The sequence below is a fragment of the Nematolebias whitei genome, chromosome 19, assembly GCF_014905685.2.
Source record: "Nematolebias whitei isolate Nwh7 chromosome 19, NemWhi1, whole genome shotgun sequence".
In the NCBI taxonomy this organism is placed as follows: Eukaryota; Metazoa; Chordata; class Actinopteri; order Cyprinodontiformes; family Rivulidae; genus Nematolebias; species Nematolebias whitei.
In genome coordinates, this window is record NC_056516.1 from 25,028,873 (window position 1) to 25,053,219 (window position 24,347).

The 24,347-nt window shown below is 38.5% G+C and overlaps 3 protein-coding genes across 3 annotated transcripts in view; all 3 read right to left on the reverse strand.

Annotated features, from left to right (window-relative positions):
* spire1a (spire-type actin nucleation factor 1a) overlaps positions 1–13,614 on the reverse strand; it is a 40,797-nt gene extending 27,183 nt beyond the window's left edge. Inside the window, exons 1-2 of the mRNA XM_037693387.1 lie at positions 13,104–13,614; positions 8,627–8,658 (exon numbers count right to left, since the gene is read on the reverse strand). Coding sequence (XP_037549315.1) covers positions 8,627–8,658; positions 13,104–13,452 — 381 coding nt within the window. The 5' untranslated portion in view covers positions 13,453–13,614. The remainder of the gene's footprint in view (positions 1–8,626; positions 8,659–13,103) is intronic.
* A 3,090-nt stretch (positions 13,615–16,704) lies between these two features.
* Positions 16,705–19,554, reverse strand: si:ch211-215i13.3 (brain and acute leukemia cytoplasmic protein). Its single transcript, XM_037692910.1, has 3 exons — positions 19,294–19,554; positions 19,043–19,176; positions 16,705–17,195 (listed from the first exon to the last, which is right to left on the reverse strand). Exons 1-3 carry the CDS (start codon positions 19,430–19,432, stop codon positions 17,073–17,075), a joined length of 396 nt encoding a protein of 131 aa, XP_037548838.1. The 5' UTR covers positions 19,433–19,554; the 3' UTR covers positions 16,705–17,072.
* A 1,040-nt stretch (positions 19,555–20,594) lies between these two features.
* Positions 20,595–24,347, reverse strand: part of atp6v1c1b (ATPase H+ transporting V1 subunit C1b) — a 10,572-nt gene continuing 6,819 nt past the window's right edge. Inside the window, exons 9-13 of the mRNA XM_037693448.1 lie at positions 23,423–23,515; positions 22,991–23,084; positions 22,599–22,696; positions 22,096–22,219; positions 20,595–21,449 (exon numbers count right to left, since the gene is read on the reverse strand). Of these exons, the coding sequence (XP_037549376.1) occupies positions 21,351–21,449; positions 22,096–22,219; positions 22,599–22,696; positions 22,991–23,084; positions 23,423–23,515 (508 nt within the window). The 3' untranslated portion in view covers positions 20,595–21,350. The remainder of the gene's footprint in view (positions 21,450–22,095; positions 22,220–22,598; positions 22,697–22,990; positions 23,085–23,422; positions 23,516–24,347) is intronic.

Below are 24,347 nucleotides of genomic sequence, written 5' to 3' on the forward strand. Positions count from 1 at the left end.
AAAACAGCCTGACTGTTGGACAGAACAGGAAAATTATAAACACAGCTGAGCTTTCAAATTTCACATCTTCTTTGAAGACTTGTGACTCAGAGGAATGACGCAAGAAAGTGAGGTAGAGGAACAGCAGGAGGGAGGACAAGTACCGTATTTTCCGCCGTGCATGTCGCACCGCCTTATAAGTCGCATCAGTTCAAATATGTCTAATAAAGTGGAAAAATCCATAAATACGTCGCATCTACTATGCGTCACCGCTGATGCGTCGCGTTTGTTACGCGTCACCACCGACAACCTGGAAATGTGGACCTGTGCCTCGGTGCTCCGGGAGCACGCACAGGGAGGAAATCAATAAGGAGGAATGCTGCACATTTCTTCAAAATTTAACAAGATAACCACCTAAAACAATTATTTGTTAGCCCGACATTATAGCAAAGGTGTGTCTCAGTTGAACCTTTACTTAATAAATGCACTTCAGTGGTCAAATTATCTGCATTTCATCAGGGCGGCACAGCGAAATGAAGCTGGTTTGACAGTTGCTCTAGGCGAGCTGGACGAAGGTGGCAGGCTATGGCAAGCCGATTGTGTCATTAATAGCCACTTTTACCTATTACATGACACAACGACATGCCATACTACTCGAGTGCCATCTAGCAGCTGAAAATGGTAGTATTCAATATTTTCAGTCAGAATGAATGAAAACGGTCATATCTCAACCAAAAATTGGTTTATAAATATGGGAAAAAAACAAATATGTCGCTTTGGTGTATAAGTTGCAGGGCATGCAAATTATGCAAAAAAAACTGTGACTTATAGGCCAGAAAGTACGGTATGTGAATCAGTTGAGGGAGGAGGGGAAAAAAAAAACACAACTGGGATTTAAAAAACGAATTATTAGGTAATAAACTACAAACTGGAACTATGAACCATCCAGAAGAGGTTGGTGCCTCTTCTGATGATGATGAAACTCAAATAAGCTCCAGTGGTGAGGTCTTAGCCAACTACAGGTGGCACAAGACGTCGTCAAGTCCTTCTTAAGAAATCCATTAAACTGAGTCATAGTCGTCGCTAAGAATTAATTCAGCTTCGGAACAGAAACAGACATTAGTGTTTACTAAACCCACAAAAGTCAGAAAACGTGTGAGCAGCTTAGAAACTCCCCCGGTCCATTCAGAATGTGATGCTGCATCCGTCAGACAACATTCTTCACGGCTTAGCATGAAAACACTGTACCAAAACAAACAGTGATGTCAGAGAGAAGTTCTCTTGGCCCAACAACTACTTCTTGTTTATAATTTAAACTTTGTTTCTTGAGGGAACAAATCTGTCCATTAGGGCTACACAACATAACTATTGAACCACAAAACTATGGGAACATACAATGATGAGAACACATAACACATTATTATTATTATTATTATTATTATTATTATTATTATTATTATTAGTTTACAACTCTGTATAAATAAAGTGGCTGATTGGTTTTTGGTTTGGTTTTTTGCCAAACCGTTATCTGATTTCTTGTAAAGTTCCATTATTTAACTTGATGCATAATTAGTTGAACATTAATAATATGAATATGAACAAGCAAAGATATTAGAGATGTGTCTCTCCTGTATGAGACCATCTGATGCAAATCTAGGTCCAAGCCGGGTACAGTACGCTTTGTTTCTTTCCAACATGGCTCTTCAATGTGATGCAGTATGATAAAGTTAATAACATTTGCTTCAAGTCATTTTTCACTCGAAATAAAAAAGCCATTTGTTTGCGTGCTGACCTTTTTATAACTACTTCAAACAAATATACAACCCCAAGAAATCACAAGTAATTTTACTGCGATTTGTGACTAATCTGTCACACATTGTTGGTTAAATACCATCAAGTAAAATAACTATTTAATATTAACACTGTAAACCATAATTCAACTCAAACTCTTACATCTTTTGCAATAAAACTTGTTATTAGACAGTAATAAAATCTCAACCAGCACAAAGCTGCATTTAACCCTCACAGATTTAGATTTGTTATCATGTTATAGTAGATCATTTGATATGTCATTTTTGTGTTCACCTTGCGAACATTTTATTTAATTTCCCTCTGGGATTAATAAAGTATTTTTGATTTGAATTTGAACAAGGAGTATGGATGAACACACTGCTTTGTCTACCTCATGTGAAATCAGGTGAAATCTAGTGTGGCGTGTTCCACATTCCTGCTCTCCTTTTCACTTCAAAGTTACTTTTTGACATCTTAAAAGGCCTCAGCAATAAAGACCTTCTTGTTCCATCCGTCCTTTCGCTATAAGTGAAGTAGAATACAGAAACTTGAAAGCCACTGCTTTCACAGTACTGCTTTATCTAAAAAGTACTCGTATTCGCTGCAGTTTAAGCCCAAGACGCCACTGCAGCCATTCAAGTTCACAAAGCTGCCACATGAGCAGCCTTTGAGCGTTTGCTGCAGTAGTAGAGCAAAGACGTCGCAACACAGACAGTTACATAACCACAGCTAGGAGGGCTTCCACTGCAGGAAGGATGCTCAGCATCCGCTGGTCTGCAGAATTCCTTACGACAGTTCTTATTGGGACAGAACACGATGCTGCTCTTTCATACGTGCTTGTTGGAAACTGTTAAGCTTGCAGAGATTTAAGATGTCAAATGGAAAACTGCTGAGGTCTGAGAACATGTCTCTCAGCATCAGTTCATTATGACATTAATGGTATTTTTGTTCAGCAGTGGGATGCTGATGGCATCAAAACTGACACTTTACACAGAAGGCTTTAATAAATCACAAAAAACTAAGAACGCCTATAGTTACACACACACAAACGCCTAAATGCCTCTTGCACAAAACAACTAATGTGTGCAAATTACGTCATCCCAATAAAATAAACCCAGGCTGATTTAATTAACTTTCTTTCACAAATCGCCAACTGAGAATTTATAACGCATCTATTAAAAAAAAAAAAAGCATAACTTCACAGCAGTTGCTTTCTATTGTTGCTACATGTAAAAAAAAATTGAAAGTCTGTAGCTGCAATCATCTCTGAAGTCTGACTAGACTAGATAAGAGTCACAGATCGATTTCTTCTGTGTTAAACCTAAACAGAGTGAATGGACTTAAATAGTTCCACCAGCTCAATAATTGGATTCCCGTGGCTTTGTGATTTTTGTTGATGTCCATTTAAAGGGATGAATATAATTTTAGGTGCTGTAATGTGAACCGCACCGAGTTAAGTGTTGCAGAAATCAATTGAGTGACTTGGTTAAAAGCGGGGTGTAACATCATGAGGGCACTCGGAGCTCAAAAGCTAAATCAGACATTGAACTGTCAGATTTAGAGCTGTCACTGCAAACAAGGGCAGCCAGTAAAAAAATAACATTAAGTTTCTCATGGTTGCGACTGATGGAACAGCACGAAAAATCCTCTCCTCGGCTGTGTAGCGTGACGCCAGAGCTGACAAGAGTGAGTCTTTGTCGTGACAGAGGTCACAGATGGCAGGGAGAGGCATTCAGAAGCCCCACATGCAGACACATTCAGCCCCTGTTCAACCAGCTGCACTCAGCACGCCCCAAACAGTCAAATATGCTGCATTTATTGGGATTTCAAAAGAAAATGTTGCTTCACTTCCATAAGTTTCCTTCTTACGTAAATTGCATAGAGGATTTATTTCAAAATAAAAAAAGTTTCCCGAACGAAAATGGACATCAAAATGAACTTCAGGGTCCCCAGCCAATATGGCAAACAGATGTGCCTAATAGGATACCAGAACTAATCTCACCTTAATCTTCAACTGCAGACAAACTAGGTTAAGCTCCTGGGACAGGCTTGATGATGCACAGAAAAGCATGCAGTTCACCAGTTTTCCTAATAACTATACCAAGAAAGAGAGCTTGTGACAAGTTTTAGTAAGTTGAGTTATTCCTGACAGCATGCTAGATAATTTAACCATACTGGGCAAGAAAACTAACCAAAGGAACAAAAGACAGAGTCTGTATCTCTGGGAAGTTCAAAACCAGGAGTTGAATACTAACTTAACAGTCGAACAGAGCGACTTTTGTCAGCAATAAATAGCAATAATAATGCAGACATGTAATAAAAAATTTTTAAAAAAAACTCTCAAACCATTCACTCCTACAGAGAAGGTACCAAGCAGCATTTGTTGGTATGTCAAGGCTTTCTAGGTCACTTGGAAGGAATCAATCACAACAGAATTAACAGAGATTTCTCTTTAATTATCAACAAAACAACTGTGCTCAAATCAGTCACAGCGATATCTGAAACAAAACGTTATAAAAAGTATAAAAAGCCTACATCAATTGGTTTGGAGGGCACAAACCAGGCTGTGCAAAAGCATTAAAACAGAACCAAACCACTGAAGATAAATTGAAATGAGTCAACTAAGCAATATACGAGCGGGAAAAAAAAAAAAAGAAAACAGGTCTTCAGGAATCAAATGTACTCATGTAATTGACATCATTTTTATACTATATTCTGATTTGCATCCAATTTAATATGTTGTTGTTTCCATTTCTGAAACAAAATGGCTGTTATTAATGCACATCCACAGTACGGGTATAACCGTGACGCACTTGTGGAGTTTTCTGTGTCGCTGCCTTGCCATCGTGCCATCCTGCCATCATGGTTCAGTCCTTCCAGCCTCGGGCTCAGGTCAGTCATGGCGGCTGTCTCCAAGATCCTCCATCTGCCTGCACGGACCGAACTCTATGGACTAGTTCGGTTCTACCTTGGATGTTCTCTGTCTGCCAGACCCGGTTCTGGAAGGCAGTCTGGAAGGTAGCTGCTGCGGTCATTATTATCATAAAGCTGCTAACAAGACCTGCTAACGCTGCTAACAAGATCCTCCATCTGCCTGCATGGACCAAGCTCTACGAACCTGTTCGGTTCTGCGGGGGAACCTTGGATGTTCTCTGTTTGCTGGACCTGGTTCTGGAGGACATTCTGGGAGACAGCTGCTGCAGTCATTATTATCATCAAGCTGCTGATGGGACCTGCTAACTAGACCTGCTAACGCTGCTAAAAAGACCATGCCGCTACCGAACCACACCGCTAACAGTATCATGCTGCTAACTGGATCCTGCTGCTAAGATAACCTCACTGTCATCAGAACCAGTCAGCCAATAGGATCATGCTGTTGTAGATTCATTTCTTTTTCACTTTTGGTACCTCGTTTCCGTTTTTTTGTTGTATGCTTTGAATAAATCCCAGTTTATGTTAGTTTTGGGGTTGGCTCTGAGACCAACTCCGCTCGCATTAGCATGTAAATTATAGCCGAACAGAACCTGAGAATCATGCTGCTGTTGGTCTGTGTATTGTTTTGCACAATTAGTGACTAACATATATCTTAGATCTTTTAGAGTACCGTTGCACGTTCGTTTAGCGTATATCTTAGTTTATATCTTAGATCCTTATTTACATTTTTTTTACACTTTATATTTTTGCTATTGTTGAATGTAACTGGGACCCTGTGTCCACCATTTCATTCTACCTCATGAACCACATGCGATGTGAATGACAATAAAGAACCTTGAAAACACCATCTATCTTCAAATATTGTCCTTGTTAATCTTTTGCAAGCAGAAACAGCTGACCCTTCCGACATTAGATTTACAATACATGCTTAAGGGAAGAAAAAAAAAACATCTCAAGCAAGTGGAAACGACGCACTAGCTTGAAGAAGTTTTGATGGTTTCCATCAACCTCCTAAAGGGTGACTGTAATGGTCACCACCAGATGAGCTTCGCATCTTTGAGATATCAGTCCAGTCCTCGCATGTCACTTTGCAGACAGTAAATCATTTAAAAAAACAAATATTTTCCCTCAGACAGGAAGTGACTTTAAGTTTCAACCACAAGATCCTCATTCTTAGGCGGTGGATTCAAATGGCTTTTGTGCAAGATGTTATTTCCCAGCAAAGACCAGTAAAAACAAACACACCCTGTTTGTGGAGCACAGTATAAGGCAAACCACGCGTGCAAGATGCAACCCCGCTGAAACCAGCTGATATACAGGCTTCAATCAAAGTCAAGGAATGGAAATAAGACAAGACTCGTGTTCACCATTTGGCCTCAGTCCTGCAGAGATTGGTAAAGATAATTAAGCCGTTAGATGTCATCCATGTTGACGGTCAGCTGAGGTAAAAGGAATTTCATTATCATAATATTCAGGCAAAAACACATACTGTGCATGCCAGGGATCACATGAACTACCAGGCAAACAGGAAGGACAGTCTAGTAGCTGACAGAGTATTGTGTGTAATTAGTCTATGCACACATAATGAACCAGTTGGAGACATCGCCTTCAAACATTACACAGCGTACCTTTCCTGGTAAAACAAACAAAAGCCTCGTGTCTCTTTTTTTAGATTATATTTGAAGTAATGATAGTAACAAAAACTGTTTTAACAAGAAGAAAAGCCAAAGTGGATCTACTGGCATTATCATCTCATGCACAATAACATAACTCCCACTCAGTTACGCTTGGCACACAAAGTCAGTCTTAGTTTCAGGAAAAAATAAAAAAAATAAAAGAAGAGATATTTAAATAAATAAAAAAATAAATACAAATTAAAGGTTTGTAATTTGTCTGCACAAGGTCTATGGATTTAGAAAGAAAAAGAAATCTAAAATGCAGATTTGTTCTGTGAGCAAGCCTAAAATCTCTTGTTAACACATGGGACCCACCAACCAACCACACCGACGCCGCCTACATTGACTGACAGAAATAAAATTGGAAAAAGAAAATTTCTGAGGAATCGATCGACGCACTGGCAGGTCACAGTCGCACGACCGATTTCAGTCACTCTAACGGGAAAGACACTGCCTCTCAGAGACTCCATTTTATTTTGGGTCAGAAGTAGTATTTAAATTGTGTTGCTGGGTCAAATAAAACCAGAGTTATGATAAATAATCCACGCCACATGTTTTTTCTGAACATCATAAATCTGAAGCGAGTTAGAGCGAGAGGCTGCAGCGAAGACGGCCAGTCTTAGAGATGAAACACCCCCATCACCCTCCGCTTTCACCTCCCACCGCCATCGAACAGATAATCAATCTCCCCCTTGTTTATGACTGAAGCCCAAAATTATTTTGTCAAGCACCAAAAAGAATCTAGAGGAAGAAGAAAGAGTTGAATGGAGTTCAGAGCAATTAAGAAAGCGATAGCAGGAGTGAGTCATGAGAATTGAGAGATTTGTGATATTTAGCTTGTTTGGGTTTTATAATATGGTGCAGTTCAGTGTGTTTGGCCATGGCTGCCTCAGACGAGTGGACGGGAGAGAGGGCGGACTCCAGAAACCATCTTATCACCATCAAACTGGTTGACCCACTATGTGAGTGTGCTGCTTATGGGACTGAGTTTGTTGCGGCTCCTCGGACTGATGAAGTCTTTTGGACGAAAGATGAAACGTTTCAACACAAAGAAGCCGTGTCCAGGGGACCTGACTTAACTTTGCTGGATGTCAGTTTTAGTGTTAAGATCAAAACAATCATGCGATTTCTAAACGTGAGGAAGGAGTTGCAGACCCAGAGGTGGACGGAGCTGCAGAGTCAGAACCTCTCAGACAGAAAAGAGGATCGTGAAGGCAGGGATGAAGGAGAAAACCAGAGTCTGAGTAAGACAATGAGGACTTTGTTGAAGTGGAAGATCCGTGATTAGTTTTAGAAGAAGAAAGAAAGGACAATTTTTATATCGGCTCACTAGACGTTCCTCCGCTTTTATATTTGAAAGCTTCTGTAAAAATCGAATGAGACGCAGTTCAACTTCACCCTAGAAGAGGTACGTCTTTCCTGGCCAGAGTCGTGCAGAGTCCTGCCTCTCATCTCGTCCGACAAAATGGTTTTAGTTTGTATGTAAAGAACCAAAACTCACTTGTAATGTGCACAAGTATGCTGCAGAATCAGACTCTCCATGACTGACTGGCTGACTGCTGGTTTATCTGAAGGCAGGAGGTAATTAGTGGGTGGACCGTGCACCTGCAGCTCGCTCATTTATGCAGGAAACTAGCAATTCTATCATGGGCAGAGCAAATCAAATGTAAAGGATCCAGTGATCTGGAGGGTTGTCACAAAACTCCAGACAGAAATTATTACAAAATACTCAAAAAAAATATTTTGGGCATACTAAGAAATCACTTAAATAGTATTTTTCAGCAGTTAAATAAGGTGGTTGACTTATCATCTAAGGAATATGAATGGACATAAACTTAAATGAAGGATAAACCATTATTTGAATATAACCAATGTGATGCTTTTGACTTTGACCAGAATTCATGACCTTGTCTGTAGTTACAGAAAATAAAGTGAAGGTTTTGAGCTGCATGCATTCAGCTGGGACTGCTGCAAGATAAAGATAAATTCACTGTGAAATAATTCTTTATTAGATTCTTGAAAATGTTTGTTATCTCAATCGTCTGCGTTCACCAACATCCTCACCACACAGAACATCCATGTGCAATGTTTATGTTGGGAAATGACTCCAGCCTCCTCCTCTGAGCTGTTAGCCTCTTACTCAGGAAGTTATCCAGTATTTGTTAAAGTTGCTGAAGTTCAACTAATCAACAGGAACCTGAACGTTGCACCAACTTGAGTGAATACAGAGGCTGATTTGAACTCACCTCTAATGATGTGCAGGCTGATTTATAGTCATCTGTAATGAAAAGATTAAAAAAAGAGTTACTCACACTCAAACAATGAAGATGACTGTTTATGTGCACATACAGTTGCCATTAACGATCAGCAAAGGCAGACACAGCCTTTAATTTATTCATACGACTGTATTGAACAATTGTGCAGGCCACCTTTAAGCAAACCATCAGCAAAAACATGCAAATTGACTGGACAGAAAATATTTGATAAATGCATCCATAAAAATAGAAATAGTCAAAAAAGGATGAATATTCAACACTGATATATTCCTGTAGTGAGTGAATAAATGAATATACCTGCTGTATATTTAAAACTGCCTAAAGGAAACAGGCATCAAACACGTGCCAGAGGGGGCTGTAAGTAATTCTAGTGTCCACAATAACAAACTTTACTTCCTGAATAAAAGAAAATACAAAGCTAAATACTGACATTTTATTCTATTCTGACAATAAACCATGTCATGTGACTACTTTGTAAAAAAAAATACTGCAGCTAAGTTAATGATAAATAAAAATAACTAGTAGTTTTGAAATCTTTTAGTAATGAACTTTTATTTTTATTTTCTAGCATGCGTATCAACTAGTCACCAGAGATATTGATCTGAACAGATAAATATTTGTGAGCTCACAGATTAAAGTGCACTCAGATTGACAGAGCAGCAGATTTTAACACCAACACAAAGTGTAAAATTAAAACGATACACTTTGATCAGATCTGGATTCTTCATAAAATTTAATACTACAGTTATTGTGTGTGAACGTTTATGAAGCATTCACACTAGTGTGATCCAATTTTCTTCCGTAAGTGTTTTGGCGTCCGTCTCGTATTTTTGTGCTATTTAAACAAGTCGTATATCAAAATGTTCAGCTCGTTCAGGAAAAGGGTATCACTTTTAATACTGGTGCAACTTTAGCTTTATGAAATATTTAGCCTTTTCTGCCAGTTTATTTCTCATAGAAAATGAATTGAGCTTATTTTGCATCCTTCACATCTTTAGATCTGTTTACAACCTTTCACTGCTCCTCTCACATTTTGTTCCATTTCAGCTTCTTTCATCTGTCTTGTGCAAATTTAAACTGTTTTTCAGCTACCTTCAGCTAACTTCAGCTGTTTTGTGATCCTTTTAGATTCTTTCTGCTAACTACATTTTTGTGCTTTTTCTAACTTATTTTTGCTAATTTCAGCTTGTTATGTTCCTTTCAGCTTACTTCTGCAAGGTTGCAGCTTTTACTGCTATTTCAGCTACTATTAAGCTGTTTTATGCTAATTTTAGCTTTTTCAGCTAACTATAATTTTTGCACTCATTTAAACTTTTTTCAGCCTACCGGTAATTCTGCAAAAATGTGCTCTCTCCACTTCCTTCTGGTAATTTAAGCTTTTTTCTACTTTTTTAGCTACTTAGATTTTTTTATTTTTTTCAAATTTCAGCTTTTATTTATTTTTAGATAATTTCCACTTTTTTTTTTTGCTTATTTCTGCTTCTTTCAGCCTAATTTGACAAACATTTGTTCTTTCTGATTTCTTCTGCTAATTTAAGCTTGTTCTACCTTTTCAACTACATTTTTGACACGTTTTAGCTAATTTCAGCCGTTTTCAGATAAATTCAAGTTTTCCAATTTTAATTTCTGCTACTTTCAGACAAGTTAACTTATTTTTGCTCATTTCAACTTGTTATGCTCCTTTCAGCTTTTTTCTGATAGTTTCAGCTTTTTTGCACTTTCAGCTCTGTTGATGCTAGTTTTAGCTTTATCAGATAATTCCACATTTTTTTAGCTCATTTCAGCTCTTTTCACTTCCTTCTGGTGGTTTAAGCTTCTTTCTGCCATTTCAGCTACTTTTCCAAATGTTTTTAGCTAATTTCAGCTGTTTTTCAGCAAGTTCTTCTGCATTCACACTGCATTATCACAGGAAATGCAATTTCTAGTTTTCCTTTCACATCAGTCAATTGATAATATGATCACATAATTTATAAAATTGATTACCACACAAAACACTAGTGCAGAATATAAATAACTACGGTACTAACAAACGGGAGACATTCATCCATTTAAACTTGTTTGGAAAGTTTAGCGCTTTTGTTCGTCTAGACATGAAACAGGAAGGTGATCGTCGGGTTCGTGTTTCTCCCGCAGCAGGAAATCATAGTGGACATGTTTTCAGCATTGTGTCGTAAAGCTTTATAGCTTTACATCCACACACCAATATTCTGTAAATCGGCGATGTGTGCTGCAAGATGCAGGGAAAACTTGGGTAACGCCTGACAGTGAAACTAAGATGTGAATATTTGTGACCTGTGCTGGAAAAAAATGTCGGAATGAGCACAGGATGAAATTCAAAATAAGTTGATGTACACTAGATTTGCATAAAAATGAGTGCATAAAGCCACCTTCTAGCAATCCTGGTAACAGAAACAACATCATTTTTTTTCTAATCTACCTTTTAAAATGAAGTTTTCTAACAAGTTTGTCTTCAGAAATAATAAATTATGTTAAAATCCTTATAATTTCCTTTTAAATTGATCATTTTTTTCTGCCAGGTACAGTAGCTCGGGGAATTCCCTTTATGTAATATTTGTAATATATGTGAAGCATAGGCATAAAATAGGGCTCAAATAAATATGCCCACTCAAGTCAAATAAAGATCTGTTTTTCAAACGGGCACTCTTGCAAACAAAACTGAGATGGAGAATTCAAGATAGTCATTCTCCACATAATTTGACGGTTGTTTGTTCTGAAAACACAAGAAACACTGTGAACACTTTTCCTTCAAGCTCCTAGTGAAGTGATCCGTCTGCAGATGGAGCATCTCTCCTGCGTAGCTTGATTGCTCTGGTAGCTGATCACAGCAGCGCCCCGCAGGCCATCTGAATACAGGATATCAGCAGAGATCGTCAAAGCTCAGGGTGGATTTTTCTGGGATTTTGTCAAATCACGCCACCTAGTCCCGGACTCATGTGTAGACCACATGAAGGTTGCATAAGCATTGATTCTCTGATTATTTAGAACCCCTCTTATATCAGCCGCTGGGCTGTGGAGGCTTAATAAGTCTCACATCTCTCTCATCACTGGGTCTAAAAAAACAGGACTGGGACCCAAGCTGTCCCAAAATACCACAGCCTCTAGCCAAAAGACTCTCCCCATAATCTCTAACCTTATTTGCTCTCAGATTTCTACAGTCTGTGCATCCAATCGTCACCTTCTGTTCTATTTTTAGTGGTGTAAAGAAAACTCAGCAGCACGCCTTAAATTAGATTTTTTTTTTCTGTGCGAGTCAAACAGTAAATGTCCCTGAGTAATTAAATAATTCAGGATGAAGAAGCTGAGGATTGAAGGAGGCGCAATAAACAGAGACGATGACGAGGAACAAATGTTCCAGAGAGAAATGGGACAATTTCAGCACTTAAATCTGTGCTGCTGGCCGACACGCCTCTCTCACACCCATCCACCACATCTTTATGGAATGCAGTTTAAATACCACAAGGCACATTGTGAACACCTGTTAACACACCTGAGCTACTGCTCTACAAACAAAAAAAAAGTACAGCCTAAAAAATATTGAATAGTTAGAAAAAGTACTGGTTTCAGTGAAACACCCGAGCTCAAAACGTTTATTAATCTTTAAAAAACTAAATATTTCTGTACTAGCTGTCACGTTGTTGGTTTAAACTATTACTTAGTCATAAGTGGGTGGAACAAAACCAGTTACTGTTGCTGAAAGTTGTTGAAGTGCCAATCCTTCAAATCCAGTTGTCAGGTTATTTGCATGAAAACTAATGGTTTATGAGTCGAGAATGATGTCAGAATATGCAAGCATCTTTGCAATTCTCGTTTTTTCAGTCTAGGGGAAGGAGCTGTAGAAACTTTGGCTGTTCTGCATCAATAAATGAGGCAAGAATCTTCCAGGCTGCTTTACTGATTAAAGCTTGTTGTGTAAAGATTCACCATGTTTCCACCTCCAATCTGTACATTCACTTCTCTTAACAAAATAATGGGCCTGTTACTTGGATATATGACAAATTTTTCCTGGGCTTGAAGCCAGTTTCTCTCTTGGACCATTTGCTCGGACCTGAACTCCATCCAGGTGCTCCACAGTTTGAGCTGATCACGTGGTTTCATGTTTACTTGACCGCTTCAGCCGAACCGTTTGTTATGTAAATATCAGGTTCTGCTGGAGGAACATCCTCCCTCTGTCTGACAATTCATAAAAACAGCTTCCGTGGTCTTGGAGACTCCCAGCTGTTATATAAACGTGTTTTAATACCAATCCCATCTTTTGCGCCTGTCAACAAATCCCCCACATGGCTGGAAGCAGACAGCATCATGGCCTCTTCTAGAGATGCTCATTAGGGCCTGAGAGGAAAACTGTTGGCATTCAGCTGAGATTAACTTTTGTAGTTTGGCTGCTATACGAATCCAGGCTAAGAAATGTTTGGTTTGGGTTGGTTACCTGTGCTGTCTTCAAAGTGGAGCTTTATAGTCCCGTCTCTACTGATCCTCACATTCCCGGGTCCCTCGATCCTCCTCGGATAGTCCACCGCGGAGGCGCCCGGAGACTTGGCGGATCCTTTCCTCCGATATTTCTGCGCTAATGTCCGGCAACACTGATAGCACACAGCCCAGGCCTGCTCCTCGTTTATCGGCTGGCTGTACAGAGTCAGTATTTCATCCAGGCAGACGTCTTCGGGTCCGTCGCCGCCATCGGCGTTAACGTCTCCGGTGTTCAAATCCGCCGTGAAATTCCGAATGATGGTCGGTGAAGTCAACATCCCGTCGTCATTCCCCGGTCGCTTAGCCATTTTTTTTTTTTTTTTTTCAAACCATCTTATTCTCTACACACGAAAAAGAAAAATACAAATAATAAACCTTGAAAATGTATCGGAGTTACTGGACTACATAACCGAGCTCTCCGGCGGCTGTCATTCAAATTGCGCTGTTGGACTGCTGCTGTGCTGGCAACACGTTCCGCGTGGTCTCTGTGTCCGCCGGTTACTTAAAATGACGTACAGGAAATGCGCATACAATTTCCGGTAAGTAATCCAAATTCAAAATAAAAGTGTTATGGTTTCACAAGGTCAAAAACGCAGGCTACGCAGGTCCTCGCAGGATAAATAATCACCTACATTTCCATTTGTGAATTTAACTAGTTTAAATTGAATAAACAATGAGGTAGATACATTTTAGACACTAATAAATGCGACTTCTGCATTATTTGCAGTAAAGTGTCAAAATACATGTTTTTGCTTTTAAAGGACTGGTTCTTTTCTAAATTAATTAAACTAGATACGGTGCTCATGTATTCTTTGAAAGCTGTAAAAAATGTCGTGTTTCTTCCTGATTTATACAAAAAAGAAAATACCAGCCATACAGGCTATAATGATTAAAAATGAAAAGGGACAATCTTACTGCCATTTTTAGGGTTTGAAAAATTATTTGACTCCAACATTTGTTTTTCATCGCCTGATTTACAGCATTTCAACATTATGATTTCAAATCATTAAAAACTCTTGACACAGAAAAAAAAAAAAAAACAGTATGACAGTATGGTCTCCAAGCAGTTGATTAACATTGTCATCTGTAGGTCATGGATTGTAACTTCATCTCCCGAGTTTATTTCATATGTTCATATCCTAATCTCATTTTCTAAACAGCACTTTAGGTTATTTAAAATGGAGCCCCAACCAAGTAATGAATGATATACATACTCGTACATTTCATTTTTCATACTTTTCAGTTGGGCAGCATCTATAAAAAAATCCTTTATTTATTTATTTATTTATTTATTTATTTATTTATTTATTTATTTATTCATTTATTTTATTTAAATTGATCTCAAGTAATTTTCTAATTTTCTGAGATACTAAATTTAGGGTATTCAGTAGTTGTCAGTTATAATCATCAACTTTAAAATATTTGAAATATATCAGTCTGTGTGTAATGACTGAGTACAAGTTTCACTTTTTGAATGGAATTACTGAAATAAATCAACTTTATTCAAAATGTTATGACCAGCACACTTAAAAAAAAATTGCGTACGGTAATTGTGGTGAGGGGACTGTAATTTTATATAGCTTTTATTTCTCGTGTTGCTAGTTCAGCTATCCGAAAATGAAGGCATGTTAATTTTTTTTTTATGTTAAGTACAGACCAAAGCTATGTGAGCTGTGTATTTTTATAGATTTGTTTGTGTACATTGTGTTTTGCCACCAGTTGATAAGCTCCCTGTTAATTCTAAAGTTGTTGTTTTTTTTTAAGGTACTGAAGGTGGACTTTTTTTTATTATTTTTTAGTTTTTGCCACCAGTGTTACGCTACTGTTCTGTTAATCCTTTAAATTGTGTTAAATAAAGAAGATAAATGAAAAATGTAAGGAGTGATTTGTAAACTCTAAGCCAACTGTTTCTAGGACCATGTTTCCTGCTGCACGATGGGTGGTCAAATGAACTATTTCCCTAGCTTCAGTCGCAGTTTTAAAGTACTTTTCATATGCATAGCATAGAAGCAGCATTTTTAGTGCCTATTTAAAATAATAAATATAGTTAGTTGACGTGGAAAAGACGTCAGATAGACGTTGAAACTAGACGTCTTTTAGACGTCGGATTAAGACGTCTATATCATAGACGTTGAAAGTGGACGTCTTTTAGACGTCGGAAAAAGACGTCTATGATATAGACGTCGAAAGTGGACGCCTTTTAGACGTCGGATTAAGACGTCTATATCATAGACGTCGAAAGTGGACGTCTTTTAGACGTCGGAAAAAAGACGTCTATGATATAGACGTCGAAAGTGGACGTCTTTTAGACGTCGGAAAAAGACGTCTATATCAGCATGTCAGATAGACGTTGCAATTAGACGTCTTTTAGACGTCGGGAAAAGACGTCTTCTGGCGTCACAGTCTGCACCTCGGAGGGACCCAATTTAGACGTGCAGAAACGTCTTTAAAAAGACGTTATTTAGACGTCTCCTTGCTCAGTATTATAAATTATGATTGTAAATTGTGTGGTTATAAAACTTATGATTCACTAAGGCACACCTGCACCTGTCTTGGATGTCTATACACCTCCAAGTCCGACGTTCAAACATTCGACTTTATATCGAGGTACAAGTGACGTCATGGTTAGACGTCCAGAGTGGACCTTGTTTGCTCGTCGTGGAGACCTCCAGAATTGGTTTAGACCGACGGACTCAATATAAACGTGATCTGCACATCCATTCGACGTCTAATGTTTAGTGGGAACAAGTTTAATGAACGAGAGCACAGAAGATCCAGTGCCTTAAACGCAAACATTTGTTTTCCATCCCATTTATGGTGCAGCTCAAACACATGTAAACACCTTAATCTCATATGAATCTTCTAAAACTTGACAAGATGCAGTACAGGCATACAGTCAGTATGAAGACAGCAGATTGTTCATGTTTTTCTAATGTTCTGGTCTGCCATGCTTTAAACAGCTGGTCAACATTACCACCTGCTGGTCACAGAGTGGATCATCTCATACTGTTTCACCTCCTGAGTTTATTTCATGTGTTCTGAACAGGCAAAAACAAAACAAAATAAAAGTTTTTAAATGGCTTGCTGCTGATCATTATGAGGCAAAGACAAACCAAGTTAACGTGAGACTGATTTTTACATGCAAGTCACCGTCAGCCTCAAAAATAATGCATTACATTCTCTGTGTAACGAAGTTTATACCAGAAAACAACAAAAACAACAACATAAAGAACTGTCAAACACATCATACGCAACAAGTACATTTAATCAATAAATAAACCAACACTTCAGTTGAAATTAAAATAAATTGTAGGCACATGCAGGTGTGATTGTTTTTTTTTGTTTGTATTTTTAATCTTGCAAACGGCTGGAGAAGACGATTCTTAGCCTCCAAGCTTCAGATATCCAAATCTCAGCTTTTTAAACAGCACTTCAGGTTCTTTTAAATTAAAAATTACTTGCCAAAATGACCGAGGTTAAACAGCATACTTAATGATTTTCACACTAACAACAAAAGAGTGAATAAGTGCACAGAGAACTAAAGCACATACTCAAGGAAGCCCCGACACAGAGCACATTCGATGTGCAGATTGTGATTATCGTGTGCATATAAGGGCCAGTCTCTTCCTTTCAAACGTACTTCATAAAGTTGTGTGAACACAGTGACACATTCCCTGACTGGTGCTTGTAGCATGGGAGAAAAGCATGGCGGCGAGTGTGAACACTTTGTGAGCCACTCTCTTCCTCACACATGCAACATCAATGCAGCATCCAGAGGTCTTTGGATGGAGACGCAAGCAGGCGCTCGTGTTACAAACCGCCAAGAGCCGGGCTCCCGCAAAGTCGCTATAGCAAACATCATCTGCTAATTGTTAAACTGCTTTCAATTCATCTGCATCCTCGTTGTGTTTCAGCCCTCCTTTTCTTTTCATCTCTCGTCACACATGTTTTCTGGTTCGGGATCTCCGCCGCTGCTGATGCTGGCCGACTGGCTGTCCTTTGACAACGAGCTGGCCTCCTTCGATGTCCTCCTTTTGGAGTCACGGGAACTCTGATGGGAACACATTTTCATTTTTAATCATCTGGACCAAAAGTCAGAAGACAAAACTGGACATTAGAGGTCTCAGTCTCAGTAAGCTTTATCATAAGTGGAAGGTTAAAACACAAAATAGTGTTTGTGAGGTTAAGTGGGTGAGTTTAGCAAAAAGTAATTATAAATTTATTTTTTTATGTCTCCTATAAAATGCAATGTAAACAAGTGTTTTGACTTTCCTGTGTTATCCAAGTATTTACAATGTATATGTATTATTATTACTAAATAAACCAGTCTATAGGTCTTTTCAGCTTTTATTTTTTTCTAATTTGTGACACAAATGTTTTGGAAAGGGACAACTATATCAATGGTCATTTTTTAACATAATAGAAAAATAAAACTATTACATTACTGTATTTTTATTCTGTGGTAACATACAGTAAATGTATTACAGGAACACATTTGACAAGCATTAAAAACAAAAGCAGAAATTTCTCTTCATGCAACATGTGAGCGCTGTTCAAATCAACCATTATCATTATAATTATTTAAGAGTTTATATTTAATATAATCAAATGTAAACAAACAACTCTGCCTTCTTAGAATTGATTGATTTTATGGGGTATCTATTGCCTTTCTTCTGTTTTAAATTAGAAACATCTAATGCTTTTGCTCTGGTCTCCCTTCCAACGCAGGTTTCCATCTTCAGTACCTATATCGTATATACCTAATCATATGAACAAAGCACTCAACAACCTAGCTCCATCTTACTATATTTTAAAAATGTTGTTGTTCCACGCTTTCCTAACAGAGAACTTCACTCTCAGACTGCAGGTTTACTCGTGGTTCCTAGAGTTTCTAAAAGTGGAATGGGAGGCAGAGCTTTCTAGGCTCCTCTTTTGTGGAACCAACTTCCAGTTTCTGTCCCTGAGGCTGACACCATGTCTAAGATATTCTTTAAATAAATAAATAAATAAAACTAATCCTACAGTTAGGGTTAGGGTTTATTGGGTTTACTGAGCTATCTCAATGCTGGAGGACGTACTGACCACATTTCCCACTTATTATTTACTCTTTGCTTCATGTTCGTACATAGATTTATTGTTGCCAGTGACCTTTTTACAGTTAGTGCATGCTCAAAGTCAGTATTTTGCAATGCATTGTGGTCCAGATAGTCGCCTACTTCTGGTAGTCTAAACAATGTTCATATGTTACAATATCCGGCAACATTGCAGATTACTATCACAATGCTAACAAAATTAATTTATAAACATGTTTCTACATAAAAGCCAAAGCAAGTGTAAGGGCCCAAAACTATAGAGTAGAACGCCAACTGGAAATAGCGATACTACTATTGAAGCGTGTTGTGCTAGATTTTACACGTGCACACTAAACCCTGACCAAATTATGTGTTTGTCATCTCAACACATAGCCAGCAGATGGTTGTCCATCCTGAGCCTGGTTCTGCTGTGGTTTCCTGTTAAAAGGAGACATTCCTTTCCACTGTCGCCAATATGCAATTAACACAATTTGCTTCCTTCAACAACTAACTTTTACTAAATAGCATTTCATGAAGTACTGTGAATGTACTATAATTTAAATTCATTCACTGTCGTTTGGATTATTTTAATTGGATTTATTATTTGGACTTGTTTTTTATTCTTTGGTACAGAGCCCTGAGATGACTTTTCTTGTGACTTGGTGTTATGTAAACAAGATGAGTTGAATTGAATAGAGACTAGTTGAAGGTTTTAGCTCTCCACTCAACTTTTATCGTCACATTTCTTCTGAAAATGGTCTGCAGAAGAAGCATAAGACTTGTGAGGGGGGTCTCAAGTCAACATGATGAAGGAGCCATCACCTACTTCACTCAGGGTGCGCCTGAGTGCTGAGGGTCTCCTCTGGTGGTTGGAGCCATTGGTGGAGAGGCCCTGCTTCCCACACTGGGTGCCTGTGGTCACCATCCTCTTCTCCCTCAGACTGGCCTCCACAGCTTTACCTTGAAGGGAAAAACATGTCTCAATGAGGGATGATCAGAAGCTGCTGGCTCCCTTATGAAGGTAACTTGGCCTGTAATGAAGAACATTTCATTCCCCTAAGATGGAGAAAAACTTACTGTTTGAAACCGACACAGGGGGCTCTACGTCCGTATTCGTAAGCCATGTCGATTCGGTCTCTCTAGTCCAGCTTTCGTGGTACCTCGGCTCGATGATCGCGTCCGCCCGGCTCCCACCGCAACCCATCGAGAAACGCATCCAGGGTGGCTGAAGCTGCGGCGGGATGCGGGCTTCAAACCCAGCTGGGATCGTCTCAGAAGCGCAGCAGCAGCATCCTTCACGGTGTTTGTGTTCCCATCATCATCATCACCATCGTCATCATCATCATCTGACCAGAAGCGACACACTGGAGAAAGATGTGCGCGCAGGAGGGAGCTCACTCTGGGCGCTGATTGGCTGAGAGGGACGTCAGCTCAAACTGCGGCCAGCATCACCACCACGACCAGCGTCGTCACCATCATGCAATCAGAGTATCCACATCAAGTCTTTTGTCTCTTTTGAGTTGCTGAATTAGATTTTAATGAGGAAACAGGTGCAACACGTGACTCGTTTCGTGAGAGCATCAAAGCAGGAGCTCAGCTGGTCTGAATCATGGAGGTGTGTTGACACAATGCCAAGCTGGAAAGACATCAGCAATTATCTTGGATCATCCCGTGAGAGATGAAATATCCATCCATTATCTTTACCTGCTTCTTCCATTTTGGGTGAGAGATGAAATCTGTCAATCATCTCAGGAGTCCCAGCAAATTCACCCCTTGGTCAGACTGTGCAAAACCAAAAAGAAGAGCAAAAAAAAAAAAAAAAAATCCCAAGAGCTACAACTCAGATTCTACAAGACTCACTTTACTGGGAAAAGTTCAGGAAAAGGCAATTAGAAAACAAAGAACATGATTGTGTGGAAAGGCAGAACGCTTCTTCTTTCTAACGATTGAATACACAAGACTCGTGGAATAAAGTTCTTTGATAAACTCAAATATTGTCCAACATCTCTTCAACATCAGATACGCAGACGTGGTAGCTGCAAGAGAGAAAGGGTCGTTGTGGTACCTGCAGTTGATAATTGAAAGATGTAATAAAAAACCAAAACATTTTGTACTTTTGCATGTTTCCAATTTACTTTGTTTTCCTAGACAATGTACAAAATTAAGTTTTAATGCAACAAACCAATAAAGAAATGACAGAAATATCCAATAGAAATTTCCAAAGCAAATAATCCTAAAATTAAAAATACTTTCTAGTTAAATAAATTGCTTAAAATTGTTTATAAATATATTTATATAAATTAATTTTTACACAAACTGCCTAAGAAGGTTCACAAAATCAAAAAAAAAAAAAGAGAAAATACCAATAATTTTTCACACACAGTATTTATTTTCACATACTTTAAATAGTTATTTTTTATACATACAGTACAATACAGTATTAGCACAGGTTACAATGATGTTGCTTCTCAACGTGCTAAATATCCAGATTATATTTTTTATTCGACTTGTTCTAGTTTTTCACAAGATCACATCATGATAAGGAAAATACATCTACTTGTAAACAGGCATCTCTTACATGGAACTAAAAACACGTTCAAAACATGAACAGAAGCATGTTCACAGATTTTTAAAGCATAAAATAAATACAGTGTTTAATATACAGTTTATTTTCACCATTTCTCTCATATAAGTACCTTTATTGTTAATTTATTTAACATAGAATGGGAGAGGTGACAGTAAAAAGACAGTTTACATGTCCTTTAACGACATGAAGGAATGTCACAATTTCTGGGGCGGAATAAAATGAAAGTCACAAAAATAAAGAAAAACCTTCACGTTTGTTCTGTCAGAACAAAATGGAAAATTTTTTTCTTAAATATTTTGTATGATCTTAAAAAGATCTGACAATTATCACTCTTTTAAAACACAAACCTATTTGGTGTGTGAACTCTAAAATGTACAAGAAAATGTTTAACAGAAAAATTAACGATAAAAACACACACACACAAAACAATAAAACAAGACAGAATTGTAAATAAATTAAAGCTTGTGAATGTGAAGACTTCACATTAGACCACTACAGCATATGATGACGATGATGATCATGATGATAACGATGATGGCAAAATATTTTAGGATTTGAAATCCAGCAAATTTAAGTCGATCTTGTAGTAAACGTACGGGTAGTACTCCTGCTGGCTCAAGTTCAGCCCTGGGATGTCCATGGAGGCCTAGAGGCAGACGACAGGAGTCGTTATTAAATATCAATATGATCACAGTTTTATCAAAAAGTGTAACTAATCACTTTAAAAAACGGTTTCTGCTTAAATAGATAAACAGAAATAAAAAAAAAAACACATGTCGTACTTCAGGATTAATTAAGCTTCAGATCAATTTAATGCGCCAATGCTTTTGTAAAACCAGTTTAAGGATGACATAAGATTTGAATGACAGACTTCTGCCGAACATAAGGAAGTAATTAAACCACTGAATCAGAGAAACAACTAAAATGTGCAGGATGGTGTTCCTCAAGGACCAGGGTTGGGAACCCCTGTTTTAAACAGAGGAATGTTGCTCGGCTTCTGTGTTCAGTTTAAACCTCAGAGATGCTAGAACTGTGATTATCAGTGTCTAAAGTGTGGTCTGAATGTATCATAGAAACAGCTGTGTGTGAATGAGAGTGTGGATGTTGGTGATAATTGTTTTGAGCTCGGTGAAAAGCCCTGGAAGTAGAGTCCAATTAATAGAACCACAGAAGTGTTGATTAAATTAATTATTAGACAACACGGCACAAACCTTACAGAGAGCGACATTTTTCTTTTTGTGCCACACGGACTTCGTGCTATCAAATACAGCAAAGCTGTTGATGAGACTCACGTCAATAATTGCAGCACTGCTGTCCAGATGTTTGTACAGGTCGTACAGCACCTCTCTCAGTTTCTTCATGTTCTTCTTGTTGGGCTGAAGCAACATGGCCTGGATGTTGACCGGCAGCCCGTATCTATTAAAGGAAAAAGGTCCTAAATGAGCCCGTCTGAAGTGAATGCAATAGTTTAGATTTTAAAACGTTAAGTTTTGTAGAAAGATTAGGAGCAATTATTATATTACCTGTTGTAGGTAGCATTTTTGAATGACCTCATTTTGGAGAAATTTAAGTTTAAACTGGGCGGAGGAGGTAACAGCTAATCTGAGCAAAGCCAAACTAAAACGGGTTTGTCGTTCCAAAACAACTCGGATCTCGAACATTTCACAGCAGCTGTTTGCTGCTCGGACTAGCCCACTTTAAACTTCATTTCTCAACAGGAAAGACACTAACTGTTCATAACCTTTCCACAGAAGCTTACCTTTAAAAACACGGCCACATCGTAATGAGATCTCACCTTAACACCGACTCCACAAACACACGCAGAGCTTTTATGTGAATCCACGCGATGAAGGCTTCACTGAAATTCACCTTCAGCCATCGGACCAAAGGACCCTACGATCACAGCAAAACTAGTTTATTTAACTAGGAAAAAACTAAATGTAAAACGTATGCATAAAAATATTTTCATTTTGAAAGGGCAGAGGAAATAGCACACTCAAGTTTATCAGTAACAGCAGCAGAGTTACTGAAATAATAATTAACGCACTGTTTTAAACCAGAAATACAATGAAATAAACTAATATTATTTTGGGGTTAAAGTCTACTAAATTACGTTTACAAGCCAGAGCTCCGTTGATTCAGACTATAGCATTAACACGATCACTGTGTGGTGAGCAGCGCTCTTACAAACTGTTTCTTCTTGTCTGTGGACAAACGATTCATCTCTTCTTTGTCCGCCTTCATCTCTTCCTCGTTGTACTGGAAGTCCCGCACCGAAAACCTGGACCAGAACACATCGCAGTCAGCAACGCAATAACTGCATAGAAGTGTGCATAAAATATATAAATGCATCACAGAGAGAGCCATTTGTCCTAAACCGAGTGGACTGTTGACAGATTTAGGCTCAACGTAAAAAAGAAACCTACTTCAACTCTCATTACTGCTGTTTGTTTGTCTATTGTGGGTGGATTCATGAGGGACAAATCAATATCATTCACTGTACAAACAGAGTCATTGAGAGCAAAGACATTACGTCAAATGCCAAAACCTTCAGCTCAAGTGCAGCAGTGAGCTTTAATTTATTTAAACATGTCTAGTTGATAAATTCAAAGTGTTTACTTGTTTTCTCTGGCCTTGAGTTTGAAGTCATCCACAGCCTTCCTGAAAAGCGTGACACTGAACAGACCGCTGTCGTTGTCTTCGAACAGCAGCCTGCGGAGGATGAGACGTGTTGAGGGGGGAGAGTATGAGCGCTCGATACTCGCTGTGGGGTTGGAAGCATTTCAACAGCTAATAAATAAATGATCATTTTAAACTGTACACCCTGCTCTGCCTTGCTTGATGAAAACGAGCTCATTTAGCGTGAACAGGTCACCACAGCTAATATTTCTGTAAGAAGCTCATTCACCTTCACACAAACTAACAGTGACACGGTGTCAGGTCGCTCAGCTTGTCAAAGGAAATCTTAGATCCGCCGTGTTTGTTTTACCATTCAGTAACGTTAACTGTGTGTGTTCGGGGTGACGCTCAGCTACTACCACAACAAACTTTAGCTCTTTAGCTAACTTTAACTACCGGTACAGTTGTAGCCGTTTTGTGTTCGTTAAAGTCAACTACGTCACCATCTTCAATTGGATGAACTCAAAAAGTTTTTTTTTTTTACCTTTATTTAAACAGGTCGTCTCATCAAGTCACGTGGACTCATTTTCAATAGAGACATATTTTAGACAGAAAACAGAGTACAGAAAACAATATACAACAATAAAAAGCAATTAAAATAAAAAAAAAATAGTGTTATAAAAACACTGTTACTGTTAGCAGCATGGTCCAGTTAGCAAATTGGTCCTGTTAGCAGTGACATCCTGTTAGCAGTGTGGTTTTGTTAGCAGTGACGTTCTCTCAGCAGCACGATCCTGTTAGCAGTGTGGTCCTGTTAGCAGCATGGCCCTGTTAGCAAATTGATTCTGTTAACAGCATGGTCCTGTTAGCAGTGTGGTCCTGTTAGCAGCATGGCCCTGTTAGCAAATTGATTCTGTTAGCAGTG

What these genes read in the sequence shown, in the direction of transcription:
- si:ch211-215i13.3 (XM_037692910.1), bottom strand. Translation starts at nt 19,432, where the DNA reads ATGCGTTTCTCGATGGGTTGCGGTGGGAGCCGGGCGGACGCGATCATC. An exon ending in CCCTGTGTCGGTTTCAAACA is followed by an intron (nt 19,177 to 19,293) that starts GTAAGTTTTTCT and finishes TTTCCCTTCAAG; the next exon opens with GTAAAGCTGTGGAGGCCAGT. An exon ending in TCAGGCGCACCCTGAGTGAA is followed by an intron (nt 17,196 to 19,042) that starts GTAGGTGATGGC and finishes TGTTCCCATCAG; the next exon opens with AGTTCCCGTGACTCCAAAAG.